The sequence below is a fragment of the Ornithorhynchus anatinus genome, chromosome 1 (assembly GCF_004115215.2).
Source record: "Ornithorhynchus anatinus isolate Pmale09 chromosome 1, mOrnAna1.pri.v4, whole genome shotgun sequence".
In the NCBI taxonomy this organism is placed as follows: domain Eukaryota; kingdom Metazoa; phylum Chordata; class Mammalia; order Monotremata; family Ornithorhynchidae; genus Ornithorhynchus; species Ornithorhynchus anatinus.
In genome coordinates, this window is record NC_041728.1 from 3,719,357 (window position 1) to 3,732,339 (window position 12,983).

At 44.6% G+C, this 12,983-nt stretch overlaps 1 protein-coding gene across 1 annotated transcript in view; it reads right to left on the bottom strand.

The window, feature by feature from the left end:
• Window positions 1-3,751: 3,751 nt before the first annotated feature.
• SNX18 (sorting nexin 18) overlaps window positions 3,752-12,983 on the bottom strand; it is a 52,242-nt gene continuing 43,010 nt past the window's right edge. Inside the window, exon 3 of the mRNA XM_029050135.1 lies at window positions 3,752-4,868. Coding sequence (XP_028905968.1) covers window positions 4,852-4,868 — 17 coding nt within the window. The 3' untranslated portion in view covers window positions 3,752-4,851. The remainder of the gene's footprint in view (window positions 4,869-12,983) is intronic.

The following is a 12,983-nucleotide window of genomic DNA, read 5'->3' on the forward strand; positions in this document are numbered from 1 at the left end:
GCTTAGTGCAGTCCTTGGCACAGAATAATCACCTCATACCATTATTATTATTACCAAATGCCACTAAAAAAACCAACAACACAAACAAACAAAAGCAACCAAAAAAAAACCCCAAGGTCGGATATAGCCAACTCGCATCCATAGAAACCAATGCCCTCAGAAACACAGCTTCACTGGGTCAGACGAGAGAATGGATAAAAATAATAATAATGGTATTTGTTAAGCTCTTACTATGTGTCAAGCACTGTTCTAAGTTCTAAGGGGTAGGTAAAGCTAATCAGGTTGGACACAGTCTTGTCCCACATGGGACCCCCAATCTTAAACTCCATTTTACAGACGAGGAAACTGCGGCCCAGAGAAGTGAAGTGACATGGCCAAGGTGACAGAGCAGATGAGTGGCAGCGCCGGGATTAGAACCCAGGTCCTTCTGTCTCCAGGGCCATGCTCTATCCACTAGGTCACGCTGCTTTTTTGTTTGGGTGTCCTGTGACAGCAGGATACCAAAGAGCTACACTATGTCAGGACCTGAAAGGAGACATGCAACTTGGAGAGGGTAGATGAATTATTTTGAAGCCAAGATGAAGCACAGTTCCCCAAAAGGATATATTGCTGCGGAAAACTGGGAGGCCACTGCAGCCAAAAAGCCCTCGTTGGGTAAAAATCGGGAGGGGAGCTCTCCTAGAGCAAAGACTTCATGAAGATTGAAATACAAGGAAGGTAACATAAACCATAATACTTATAAATTATTTATAGTGATGCCTTTCTCCCCCAGTGGACTGTAAGCTCTTTTTGGGCAGGGAACGTGTCTGCCAACTCTTTTGGATGGTATTCTCCCAAGCGCTTAGTACAGTGCTCTGCACACAGTAAGCACTCAATAACTACCACTGATGGATTGATTAGGCAAGGAGGACAAGCGTGACCTCGGAGGGGGCAGTCTTGTTCATTCAATCATATTCATTGAGAAGCAGTGTGGCTTAGTGGAAAGAGCCCGGGCTTGGGAGTCAGAGGTCGTGGGTTCTAACTGGCTCTGCCACTTGTCTGCTGTTTGACCTTGGGTAAGTCACTTCACTTCTTTGGGCCTCAGTTACCTCATCTGTAAAAATGGGGATTAAAAAATATGAGCCCCATTTGGGACAAGCTGATTACCCTGTATCTACCCCAGCGCTTAGAAGAGTGCTCAGCACATAGTAAGTGCTTAATAAATACCATTATTATTACTGTTGGAGTGAAGAAGACAGAAACTGGATCGTGGCTGGTCAACAGGGAGCTGAGGATTGGAAGTAGAGGCAGTGAGAGATCATGGACTTCACACTGGCTTTTTTAGTCACATGTTGAACTTTCACCACCAGTGGTATTCCTTTCAAGTAAATACCTTCACATCTGTCAAATATCTAAGTCTGCCCTATTGCAGTTCCTGTTCCTACAAAACTAGTCTTTTAAATTCAACACACAGAGTGGATTTGAATAAAACGATTAGTGCTGCTTTTATGTCTTACCCATTTTAAAGACATTTCTGGGCAAAAAATGAAGGATCATTTTCTACAACTTGCTCCTGAACTTTCTTCAACGTCAAAGAAAAAAGGAGGGGGTGGGGGACAGAAAGATACCACTTGAGAAGAGTTAAAATGCCAAGACAAAGAACGACAACCTAGAACACGAATCGAAGGGCATGACAGTTTATTTGAAGACACTGTACCATTCTGATTATGGTACCCAGCATACAAATGATAATGGCTTTTCTCTTGGATATGAACATTCCAGTAATAGCTGTTCCGGGAAACCCAGCTTTCCCAGAACACCGGGGTTTTGTTCTTGCAGACCTCCGCCTTCAGGAAGACTCACGTGGTCTCGTACTCACCATGCCTAACGGTATCCCCGTGCGCACCATCTCTTCCGACACCTTGTCGTGCTGTAGACAGACGGGCTCGCGTTGTCGGAAGAACGTCCCGAGTCTCCCGTCGAGTTCCGGCTAAAACACGCAATTTGGCGGAACCGAGTATACTGAAACGTTTCAACAGGGCCAAGATCGTTAGGGAAATAGAGATCTCCTCCTGTCCCGTGGAAACGAAGGATGGCAATTCTGGCATTTTATGCCCCAGTACTAAATGAATTTAAACGTTTTAAGAACCACTGACCCAGTAAGGTGAACAGACATGTTAAAACCACCAACTTCTTTCTGAGAAGGCTCCACCTGAAATTACACATCCTTGAATGGTCTAACGCTTGAACATTTTACTATTTTACTATTCTTCAAGCTGTTTTCTTACTTGGCCGAGGAGCAATCTTGCCACAGTCTGATAACTCCTGTGCTGATTATCAGTTTTGGTAATATTTATTTTTGTTCAAAATTGTCATTGAAAAGGGTGGCAAGGTAAAGGGGTCCCTTCCAGTCAGCTGGAAAGTGCTTGGAAAACACAGGGCTTATTTGGTCAGTGTAGACAGCCTTAGAAATAAATACTTTCAATCTATCGAGAGTATTTATTTGAGTGCCTACATTGTGCTAAGCACATTTATGGTCCTTTTACAGAGCAGAGATCCTTTATAATACATGTTTATGTGGAGTAATCATGAATAAATATATTATCTGCAAAATTCTTAGAAGAATGCAAAAAATCTGATCCTCTTCCGCTGAAGTAATATGCATCCCTAGGTTCTAAAATGCTCTCCATGTTAGAATGTCCAAAGCTCAACAGAGAATCAATTTAGCTCAGGAATCAAACAAAAATATCGCGGTCAAACTCTCTGCCTTAACCTGGGTATGCCTTCTTTGGCTTATCTCTGTTTGTTTTGAATTTGTCTGATATCTTCCTTCACTATCTGTCTCCCAGCAGAGATATCTGCAAATCACTCTTGGGAGCATCAGCCTGTCGAACTTGATTTTTCATTTGCTCCAGATGAGCAGAAAGGGTTTTTGGTAAACCCTGAGAAGAGGAGATTTCTAAACCAACATAAATTGGATTTCAGACACAGAGATTCTCATTTTTCAGGGACAAAGTTAATCTAGTTTCAAATTCATTAAGAATCAAGCCATTTCTCCTACCAAACCATACCTACATTACTGTTCAAACACTTCTACCTTTATATTGTGCTTTGAAAATTACATCTCTTCAAAAACCCTTTTTTTTAGCAAATTTTTCCACAACTGTGAACTAATAGAAGAATGGACTTTATTTTTCAAGACCAATTTTCCTCTGTTTTTCCATTTCAGTAAAACTCCCCAATTCTTTATCCACCTGGGAAAATGATTCGTGGTCCCTAAATTCGGGCATTTATAGCACTGCTTCATCATTTTAAAAACTGAATTACACTGATATCCCTGAAAGTTTGTGATTAAATAAACCAGTGAATCACAGTGTTTCGTTGGTTTTGTTTTGATGGTATCTGTTAAGTGCTTACTATGTGCCAGGCACTGTATTAAGCATTGGGGTAGATATAAGATAATCAGGTTGGACACAGTCCCTGTCCCACCTAGGGTTCACAATATTAATCCCCATTTACAGATGAGGGAACTGAGGCCCAGAGAAGTGAAGCGACTCGCCCAAAGTCACACAGCGGACAGAGTGCGGAGCCGGGGTTGGGAACCCAGGCCCTCTGACTCCAAGGCCCGGGCTCTAGCCACTGGGCCACCCTTCCACAGTGGCGTCTCAATTCCATCAGTTAACAGTGTAGATCCATTTGAAAAGAATCATACCAAAACAGAATCCAAATTATGAGAATATCCTCTCAAATGAACAAAGAAAAAACACCCACGAATTCTTACAGACTCTGTATTTGCATTCTCCATTTTCTAAGACAAGTTCTTTACAACTTGACTGCCGATCTGGTATTCTAATTTAGAGAAGGGCTTAAGATAGGCAAGATTCTGATGCTGGTGCAGTGATTTAACTTGAACATTTACAGTTTTGCTCTGCATAATAAATAGTCTTCATTCGCAGCTGGGGGCATTGATTTCAGATCCTGCATTCTCAGCCAGCATTTTGTCAGGAGATAATTACTTGCTGTGCAAGTTGATGACAACTGATTCTTTCCATCAATATGAGGTTATCAGTTTGTCATTCCATGCATCCACCCTTCGTTCTTTCAATCGTAAAAATGTGGCTTCCAAAAAAAAAAAAGGGTTGGGGAGAAGAGTCTAAAGGCACAAAGTCGCATAGCTGCTCTAAGTAGTAGGAGTTTGTAAACAGAGAATGGGTTGAATTTCGGTAATCCAAATCTACCAAGAATAAAAGGCATCCCAAGCAGGCTTTCACCTAGCCAGTTTCTTTTTAAGACCCTTAATGGGTTCTGAGGTCTTACAAAGTATGCACTAAAATACCATACTTGAAAAAGCAATAAGGCAAATAGTATAATCATTATTCCAAAAGAGTTACAATGGTAGTGTTAGGCATACATAGTATAATTTAGTTACATGGGTGGTACTGTTTCTATTACGTAACCAGATTAATTGTGTCTTCCCTACATAATATAGATTCAGCTGGGCTCCACTTGAACACAAAAACCATCCTTGTACCACCCCAGAACTGTTGGCAATAGTTCTCTGAAAGCAGTTAATCACACCCCTGCTGCTTTAAATCATCTTCCTTCAGAGAAAGGTCCCAAATTCCACATCTGGAGATTAGACACTGTCATATTTGTGAAGTGCTTCTTCCAACTTTTGGGTCACTTTTTGGAAAAATATGATTTGCTGCTGTAAGAAGTGCTGCATTTGGCATTTAAAGTCTCGCACTCGGATCTGATGGAAGTGGTGGATCTCGGCCAGGGTGGCAAAAGAAATTGTATTGCAACGATCCTGAATGCCGTCCGCCTTCTGGACCTCCATTTTCCCTTCCTCTACGTGCCGCTTACTCTCCTTTACTTTGGTAGAGCACCTGGGGGAAAGAAAAAAAAAGGAATGTGAACACAAAGGCGCCTTGGGACAGAACAACTCACGCAAGATCTTTCCTTTAGGACGTTGCTATATTTCTAGAGCCGTCGTTCGGGCTTTGAGGTGGTCTGTGGTGGTTGCAGGACAATGGGCTGAAATCCTACCGTAATTACGGAAGTCAGAAAATGCCAAACAAACCCCTCTCGTTGGCCAATTCTGGACAGAACAAGGTAGCTAGATTCCACAAGATATTACATCAAAAATGTAGTGGTTTCCATAGGGTCCTCCGTCTCCATGACACATCCTTAAAATTTCTTGAAATATGACTACTTTTTTCCCAGAAGAGAATGACAGAGAGAAAAAGACTGGATGTGGTCCCAAATTCTGGCAGTCTATAATGTCACCACTCTCTCCCATTACAGACATATGCCCAATGTAGGTTTCCAAAAAAAAAAAAAAAAGGTTTCCAAAAAAAAAAAAAGGGGGACCTAAATTCAGTATAAATCACCGACGGGAGAATAGAACTGAAGTCCTGAACACAAAGAAGATCAAGAAATAAATAGCTGAAGTAGCAATAGTAGATTGTTAGCTCATTGTGGCAGGAATGTGTCTTCCAACTGTGTTGTACTGTATTCTCCCAAGTGCTTAGTATAGTGCTCTGCACATGGTAAGTGCTAAGTGAAATCCCTGTTTGACTCGCAGTGTTAACAGTAGCATTAACTGATTAACTGAGCAATCACTAGGCAGAATGGATTGTAATAAGTGCTTGGAAGTGCACCATCAGCAAATGACATTTCCTGCCCACAAGGAGTTGACATACAGAAAAGTAGTTACAGAGTAATTAAAATGAAGACTCCAATGGAAACACTAACTGAATGGACAACTAAATACATACCTACGTATCTCCATTCAGGTTTCTCCAAGCACTCCATATACACCCAAAAAATGTACAATGGATAACTGCCAAACCCAATTTGGAAGCCCATACTCCAAACTTTGGCTATAAGAATAAGGACCTGGGTTCTAATCCCCAGATCCGCTACTTGTCTACTGTGTGACCTTGGGCAGGTCACTTAGTTTCTCTAGGCCTCAGTTCCTCTCATCTGTAAAATGGGGAGTAAGACTGGAAAGCCCCACGTTAAAACCATAAGCTCGTTACAGGCAGGGGATCGTGTCTGCTAGTTCTGTTGTATTGTACTCTCCCGAGTGCTTAGTACAGGCTCTGCACCTAGTAAGCACTCAAATAAATACAACTGATCGACTGACAGACATGGACTACTTCCACCTGATTAACACCCCCAGCGCTTAGTACAGTGCCTGGCATGTAGTAAGTGCCTTAACATTCATTCACTCGTATTTATTGAGGGCTTACTGTGTGCAGAGCATTGTACTAAGCACTTGGAAAAGTCAATACAATAATAAACAAATACATTCCTGCCCACGATGAACTTATGGTCTAGAGTGTAACAAATACCATTAAAAAAAAAGAATATCTGAAAATGAGCACTTGGGAGAGTATTATATAACAACGAACAGACACATTCCTGCCCACAACCAGAGGGAAGTGAGGGTGCGGCTACTGCAGTTCTGAAAAATTCCAAGTCGCCTTGGTTAACTTTTGGTTCCCAATCTGAGATGAGACTTCAAGTTGATTTCATTTAAAAAACAATCAAAAAAAGACGGAAAACCTGTGCATTTTGTTCTTGACTTGATCCTTTCTGAAAGTTTTAGAAAAGCAAATTGATCTGCTCTTAACTGCTTTTCAAGAACCTTCTTCGAGAGTAGGGCTTTTTGCCCATCTTCCTCATCTCCTAATTCTCGAGATGTGGGAATATTTCCCTTTCGAATGGAATAAGGAATCTGGAATGCATTTTCTGTGTGGTTGTTTGTGGCTACTTTGGAGGCCAAATATTTAACACAGCCAAGCCAGGTAAGAAGATTTGTAAATATAAATTCTCTTTAAAAAGTATTAGAAAAAATGGTCTGACATTTCTAACATTTAAAAGTCTAAAATACGTTACTGCCCTTCAAAACAACACTTGCGCAATGTTGTTTTTTGTTCTAAAAGAAAACCAGAAAATTTCCATGTTGAAGAGAGTTTTTTGATGTCATTGATTCAGGAGAAACAGAACCACCCAGGACAGGTAACAATGAAGCCATAGAAGATAAATCCATTTGATTGGCAGCTCCGCCCTCCCTCTATTAAACCCCACGAATGAAAACTGTGACCCTCTCTGACACAACAGATGCATTTATACTCTTGGTGTTTTAAGGGTCATTCTTCTGAGGTGGCAAATTCCACTGCCCCTTGCTAAAAGCAGCCCGGCACATTAGGTTCTTCATTACTGCTCTTTGTAATATCCCAAACTCACGGAAACGTGCTGAAACATCCAGTGGCCTAAAAACAGACTTCATCATTTCCTTGCCTCATTATTGGGCACAACATTTGCAATCCTAAAGCTGGGGTGGGGCTATTATAAGGGGAATTAAGCCTAGCAATAAGGGGAGAAGAAAAAAAGAGAAAAGGAAGCGAGCACTTGAGAACGTTTCTTCCAAGTGCTGCATGCAATATGTACTCCATGAAATATGGTAAATACCCTTTTTCCCCTTCCTATCCTGGAGTTCATACCACACCCCAACCTTATATCTGCCAACATTCTAACCCTACTCATTCATTCATTCCTATCTACTGAGTGCCTATGGTGTGCCAAGCACTGTACTAAACACTTGGGAGAGTACAATATAACAATAAACAGACACATTCCCTGCTCACAATGAGCTCCATCATCCCAAGCACTGTTGTTACCCAAAATAATCTCTTACTTCCTCCTCAAATGTGAATGGGAAGAGAATTATTCAGGGGAGGTAATTATGCAAGTAATTTTGGTACCATTGTGGTATTCAAAAAAACATAACAAGGTAGTTTCCAAATTATGTGCTGAACTCTTTGGCTTATAAACCTAAGAAAATAACAAAAGGGGGAAAATTCCACAGAAATAATTGTCAGAGACTCTACCCAAGAAATAAAACTTCCCCAAGCCAAGACAGAACTTGGTCCAATTTAAAAAACATCTTTCAAAAGATGCAAATCAGTAGAGTTCCAATTCTAACAGAGGGTGTCATTCATTCATTCATTCAATAGTATTTATTGAGCGCTTACTATGTGCAGAGCACTGTACTAAGCGCTTGGGATGAACAAGTCGGCAACAGATAGAGACAGTCCCTGACGTTTGACGGGCTTACGGTCTAATCGGGGGAGACGGACAGACGAGAACAATGGCAATAAATAGAGTCGAGGGGAAGAACATCTCGTAAAAACAATGGCGACTAAATAGAATCGAGGCGATGTACAATTCATTAACAAAATAAATAGGGTGACGAAAATATATACAGTTGAGCGGACGAGTACAGTGCTGTGGGGATGGGAAGGGAGAGGTGGAGGAGCAGAGGGAAAAGGGGAAAAAGAGGGTTAAGCTGCGGAGAGGTAAAGGGGGATGGCAGAGGGAGTAGAGGGAGAAGAGGAGCTCAGTCTGGGAACGCCTCTTGGAGGAGGTGAGTTTTAAGTAGGGTTTTGAAGAGGGAAAGAGAATCAGTTTTGGCGGAGGTGAGGAGGAGGGCGTTCCGGGACCGGCGGCGAGACGTGACCCGGGGGTCGACGGCGGGCACGGGCGAGACCGAGGACGGTGAGGAGGTGGGCGGCAGAGGAGCGGAGCGTGCGGGGTGGGCGGTAGAAAGAGAGAAGGGAGGAGAGGTAGGAAGGGGCAAGGTGACGGAGAGCCTCGAAGCCTAGAGTGAGGAGTTTTTGTTTGGAGCGGAGGTCGATAGGCAACCACTGGAGTTGTTTAAGAAGGGGAGTGATGTGCCCAGATCGTTTCTGCAGGAAGATGAGCCGGGCAGCGGAGTGAAGAATAGACCGGAGCGGGGCGAGAGAGGAGGAAGGGAGGTCAGAGAGAAAGCCGACACAGTAGTCTAGCCGGGATATAACGAGAGCCCGTAACGGTAAGGTAGCCGTTTGGGTGGAGAGGAAAGGGCGGATCTTGGCGATATTGTAGAGGTGAAACCGGCAGGTCTCGGTAACGGATAGGATGCGTGGGGTGAACGAGACGAGTCAAGGATGACACCGAGATTGCGGGCCCGAGAGACGGGAAGGATGGTCGTGCCATCCACGGCGATAGAGAAGTCCGGGAGAGGACCGGGTTCGGGAGGGAAGATGAGGAGCTCAGTCTCGCTCATGTTGAGTTTTAGGTGGCGGGCCGACATCCAGGTGGAGACGTCCTGGAGGCGGGAGGAGATGCGAGCCCGAAGGGAGGGGGAGAGGACAGGGGCGGAGATGTAGATCTGCGTGTCATCTGATGAGAACATGAAGATCGTAAGAGAGAGACAGGTATGAGAGGGAGTGAGAGAGATTGTGTGTCTGTGAGAATGTCAGAGGATGTCTATGAAAGTGTCTCTGGACACAGGAGGCAAAGATTTTTAATGAGAGATGAGGACTGGGAAGGGACTGGCAAAGTGGCTACAGCCCGGGCCTGAGAGTCAGAAGGTCATGGGTTCTAATCCCAGCTCTGCCACTTGTTGGCTGCGTGACCTTGGGCAAGTCTTTTCACTTCTCTGCACCCCGGTTACCTCATCTGCAATATGGGGATTAAGACTGCGAGCCCCATGTGGGACAGGGATTGGGTCCAACCCGATTTACTCGTATCCAAATGAGTGCTTACTACAGTGCCCGGCAAGAGCAAGCGCTTAACCAACACCACAATTATTATTAGGATCAAAAAGCTCACAGGCCAGAAGTCGCCATTTTGGGCCTTTTCAGCCCTGACTGGAAATTCTCAAATCTTGATAGACAGCTGGGAGGAGCAAGATTGGAAATCAGGCTTCAACAGCTGAGGGGTTACCGTCCCCACTGCCTCAGCATTGTGGATGACTCTGTGTATGACAGTGAATAAGAAATGCGGGATGGGAAGGGGAGGACAACTGTGAATGCGTGTTTTGCAACTCTCCCTGTCACCCTCCGATCTCAGGGATCTCTAACTGGAAGTCCCAGTTGTTAACACTCTAAATGCAACTCTACCAAAGCAGTCTTCTTCACCAATTGCATCTAAGGAGGCTGGCCTAGTAGCCACGGTGGTCTTCCCTATTCCAGTCACCCCTCTGTTTTTTAAGCATGTCTGCTGAGCCTATATTTAATCTATGACTAAATCCTGCCGGTCCCACCTTCATGATATTGTTAAAATCCACACTTTCCTCTCATCCAAACTGCTGCCACATTTATCCAAGCACTTATCCTACCCCGCCTAGATTACTATATCAATAATCATAATAATGTTGGTATTTGTTAAGCGCTTACTATGTGCCGAGCACTGTTCTAAGCGCCGGGGTAGACACAGGGGAATCAGGTTGTCCCACGTGGGGCTCACAGTCTTAATCCCCATTTTACAGATGAGGTAACTGAGGCACCGAGAAGTTAAGTGACTTGCCCAAAGTCACACAGCTGACAAGTGGTAGAGTCAGGGTTCGAACCCATGACCTCTGACTCCAAAGCCCGTGCTCTTTCCAGTGAGCCACGCTGCTTCTCTATCAGCCTCTTTGCTGACCACCCTGCCTCCTGTCTCTCTCTACTCCAGTCCATACTTCACTCTGCCGCGCCCGGATCATTTTTCTACAAAAACGTTCAGTCCATGTTACCCGATTCCTCAAGAATCTCCAGTGGTTCCCCATTCATCTTCGCATCAAAGGCAAATTCCTCACCTCAGCTTTATTCATTCATTCATTCATTCATTCAATCGTATTTATTGAACGCTCACTGTGTACAGAGCACTGTACTAAGCGCTTGGCATGTACAATTTGGCAACAGATAGAGACAATCCCTGCCCAACAACAGGCTAACAGTCTGAAAGGGGGAGACAGCAAAACAAGTAGTCAGGCATCAATACCATCAAAATAGATAAGTAGAATCATAGATATATACATATCATTAATAAAATAGAGTAATAAATAATACATACAAATATACACAAGTGCTGTGGGGAGGGGAAGGGGAGGAAGGGCACAGGGAAGGGAGGGCTGAATCTGGGAAGGCCTCCTGGAGGAGGTGAGCTCTCAGTAGGGCTTTGAAGAGGGGAAGAGAGTTAGTTTAGGGGATGTGAGGAGGGAGGGCATTCCAGGTCAGCGGGAGGACGTGGGCCAGGGGTCGACGGCGGGGCAGGTGCGAACGAGGCCCAGTGAGGAGGTGAGTGGTGGGAGAGGAGCAGAGTGGGCGGGCTGGGTTGGAGAAGGGGAGAAGGGAGAAGGGAGTAGGAGGGGGAAAGAGGTTGGAGAGTTTTGAAACCAAGAGTGAAGAGTTTTTGCTTCATGCAAAGGTTGATAGGCAACCACTGGAGGTATTTGACATTTGACGGGGGGTAGTGACATGCCCAAAGCATTTTTGTAGGAAGATAATTTGCATTTCTGTAGGAAGATAATCCGGGCAGCAGAATGAAGTATAGACTGAATTGGGGAGAGACAGGGGGATGGGAGATCAGAGAGGAGGCTGCTGCAATAATCCAGTCGGGATATTATGAGAGATTGTACCAGCAAGGGAGCAGTTTGGATGGAGAGGAAAGGGTGGATCTTAGTGATATTGTGAAGGTGAGACCAGCAGGTTTTGGTGACGGATTGGGTGAATGGGGTGAATGAGAGAGCGGAGTCAAGGACGACACCAAGGTTGCGGGCCTATGAGATGGGAAGGATGGTAGTGCCGTCCACAGTGATGGGAAAGTCAGGGAGAGGACAGAGTTTGGGAGGGAACATGAGGAGCTGAGTCTTGGACATGTTGAGTTTTAGGTGGCGGGAGGACATCCAGGTGGAGATGTCCTGAAGGCAGGAGGAGATACGAGCCAGGAGGGAGGGAGAGAGAACGGGGGAGGAGATGTACATTTGGGTGTCTTCTGTGTTCACCAAGGGAGTGAATAGAGAGGGAGAACAGAAGGGGACCAAGAACCGACCCTTGAGGAACTCCTATAGATAGGGGATAGGAGGGGGAGAGGAGCGCGCGAAGGAAACCAAGAATGAACTGCCAGAGAGATAAGAGGAGAACCAGGAGAGGACAGAGTCCGTGAAGCCAAGGTTGGATAATGTGTTGAGGAGAAGGGGATGGTCAACAGTGTCAAAGGCACCTGAGAGGTTGAGGAGGATTAGCATAGAGTAGGAGCCATTGGATTTGGCAAGAAGGTCATCTTTAAAATGCTCAATCACTTTGCCCCCTACCTCACCACTCACTTTCTCCAACCCAAGCTGCACACTTCGCTCCTCTAATGCCAACCTACTCACTGCATCTCCACTTTGTCTACAGTGCCGCCAAACTCTTGCTCATATCCTGCCTCTGGCTTTGAATGCCCTCCCTCCTCAAATCCCACAGTTACTCTCCCCACCCTTCAATGCCTCATTGCATGCACATCTCCTCCAAGAGGCCTTCCCTGATTAAGCCCTCATTTCCTCTTTTCCTACTCCCTTCTGCATCACCCTAACTTGCTCCCTTTATTCACCCTTGCCCCACAGCACTTATGTACTTATCTTGAATCTTATGCACTTGTCCTGTATCTACCCCAGCACACAGAACAATGCTTGGCACATAATAAGCACTTAACCAATACCATAAAAAAGTGCTGGGGATACAGATAAAATAATCAAATCTAGGTGCTCGCAGTCTAGGCAGGAGGGATGAGAGAACTGACAAGGCCCAGAGAAGTTAGATGATTTGCCCAAGATCACAAGCAATACAGCAGGTAATTGGAGGGCATGGGATTAGAATCCAGAACTGGACTCTTTCCATTAGGCCACATTGCTTCTCATTCCTCCCACTTCTCTTTCCCTATCCTCCTCTTCCCTTCCTTTATTTCCTTTCCCCCTTCTCATCCTTGTCCTCGCCTTCTCCTTCACCCACCACTCTCCTTTACAGCCCCCATAATTTGGTTCAAAGCAAAAATCTCACTGCTCCCCTGTCTGTCACTAATAACACTGAGAAGTTCCTTTTTTAGGGATAAAACTCAACATAGCCATAAAGGAGGCCATACTGAATGCAAATACATTTTGCCTGTAACATAATTAAGCATGATATCTAAGAATATATCAACTACCAAAC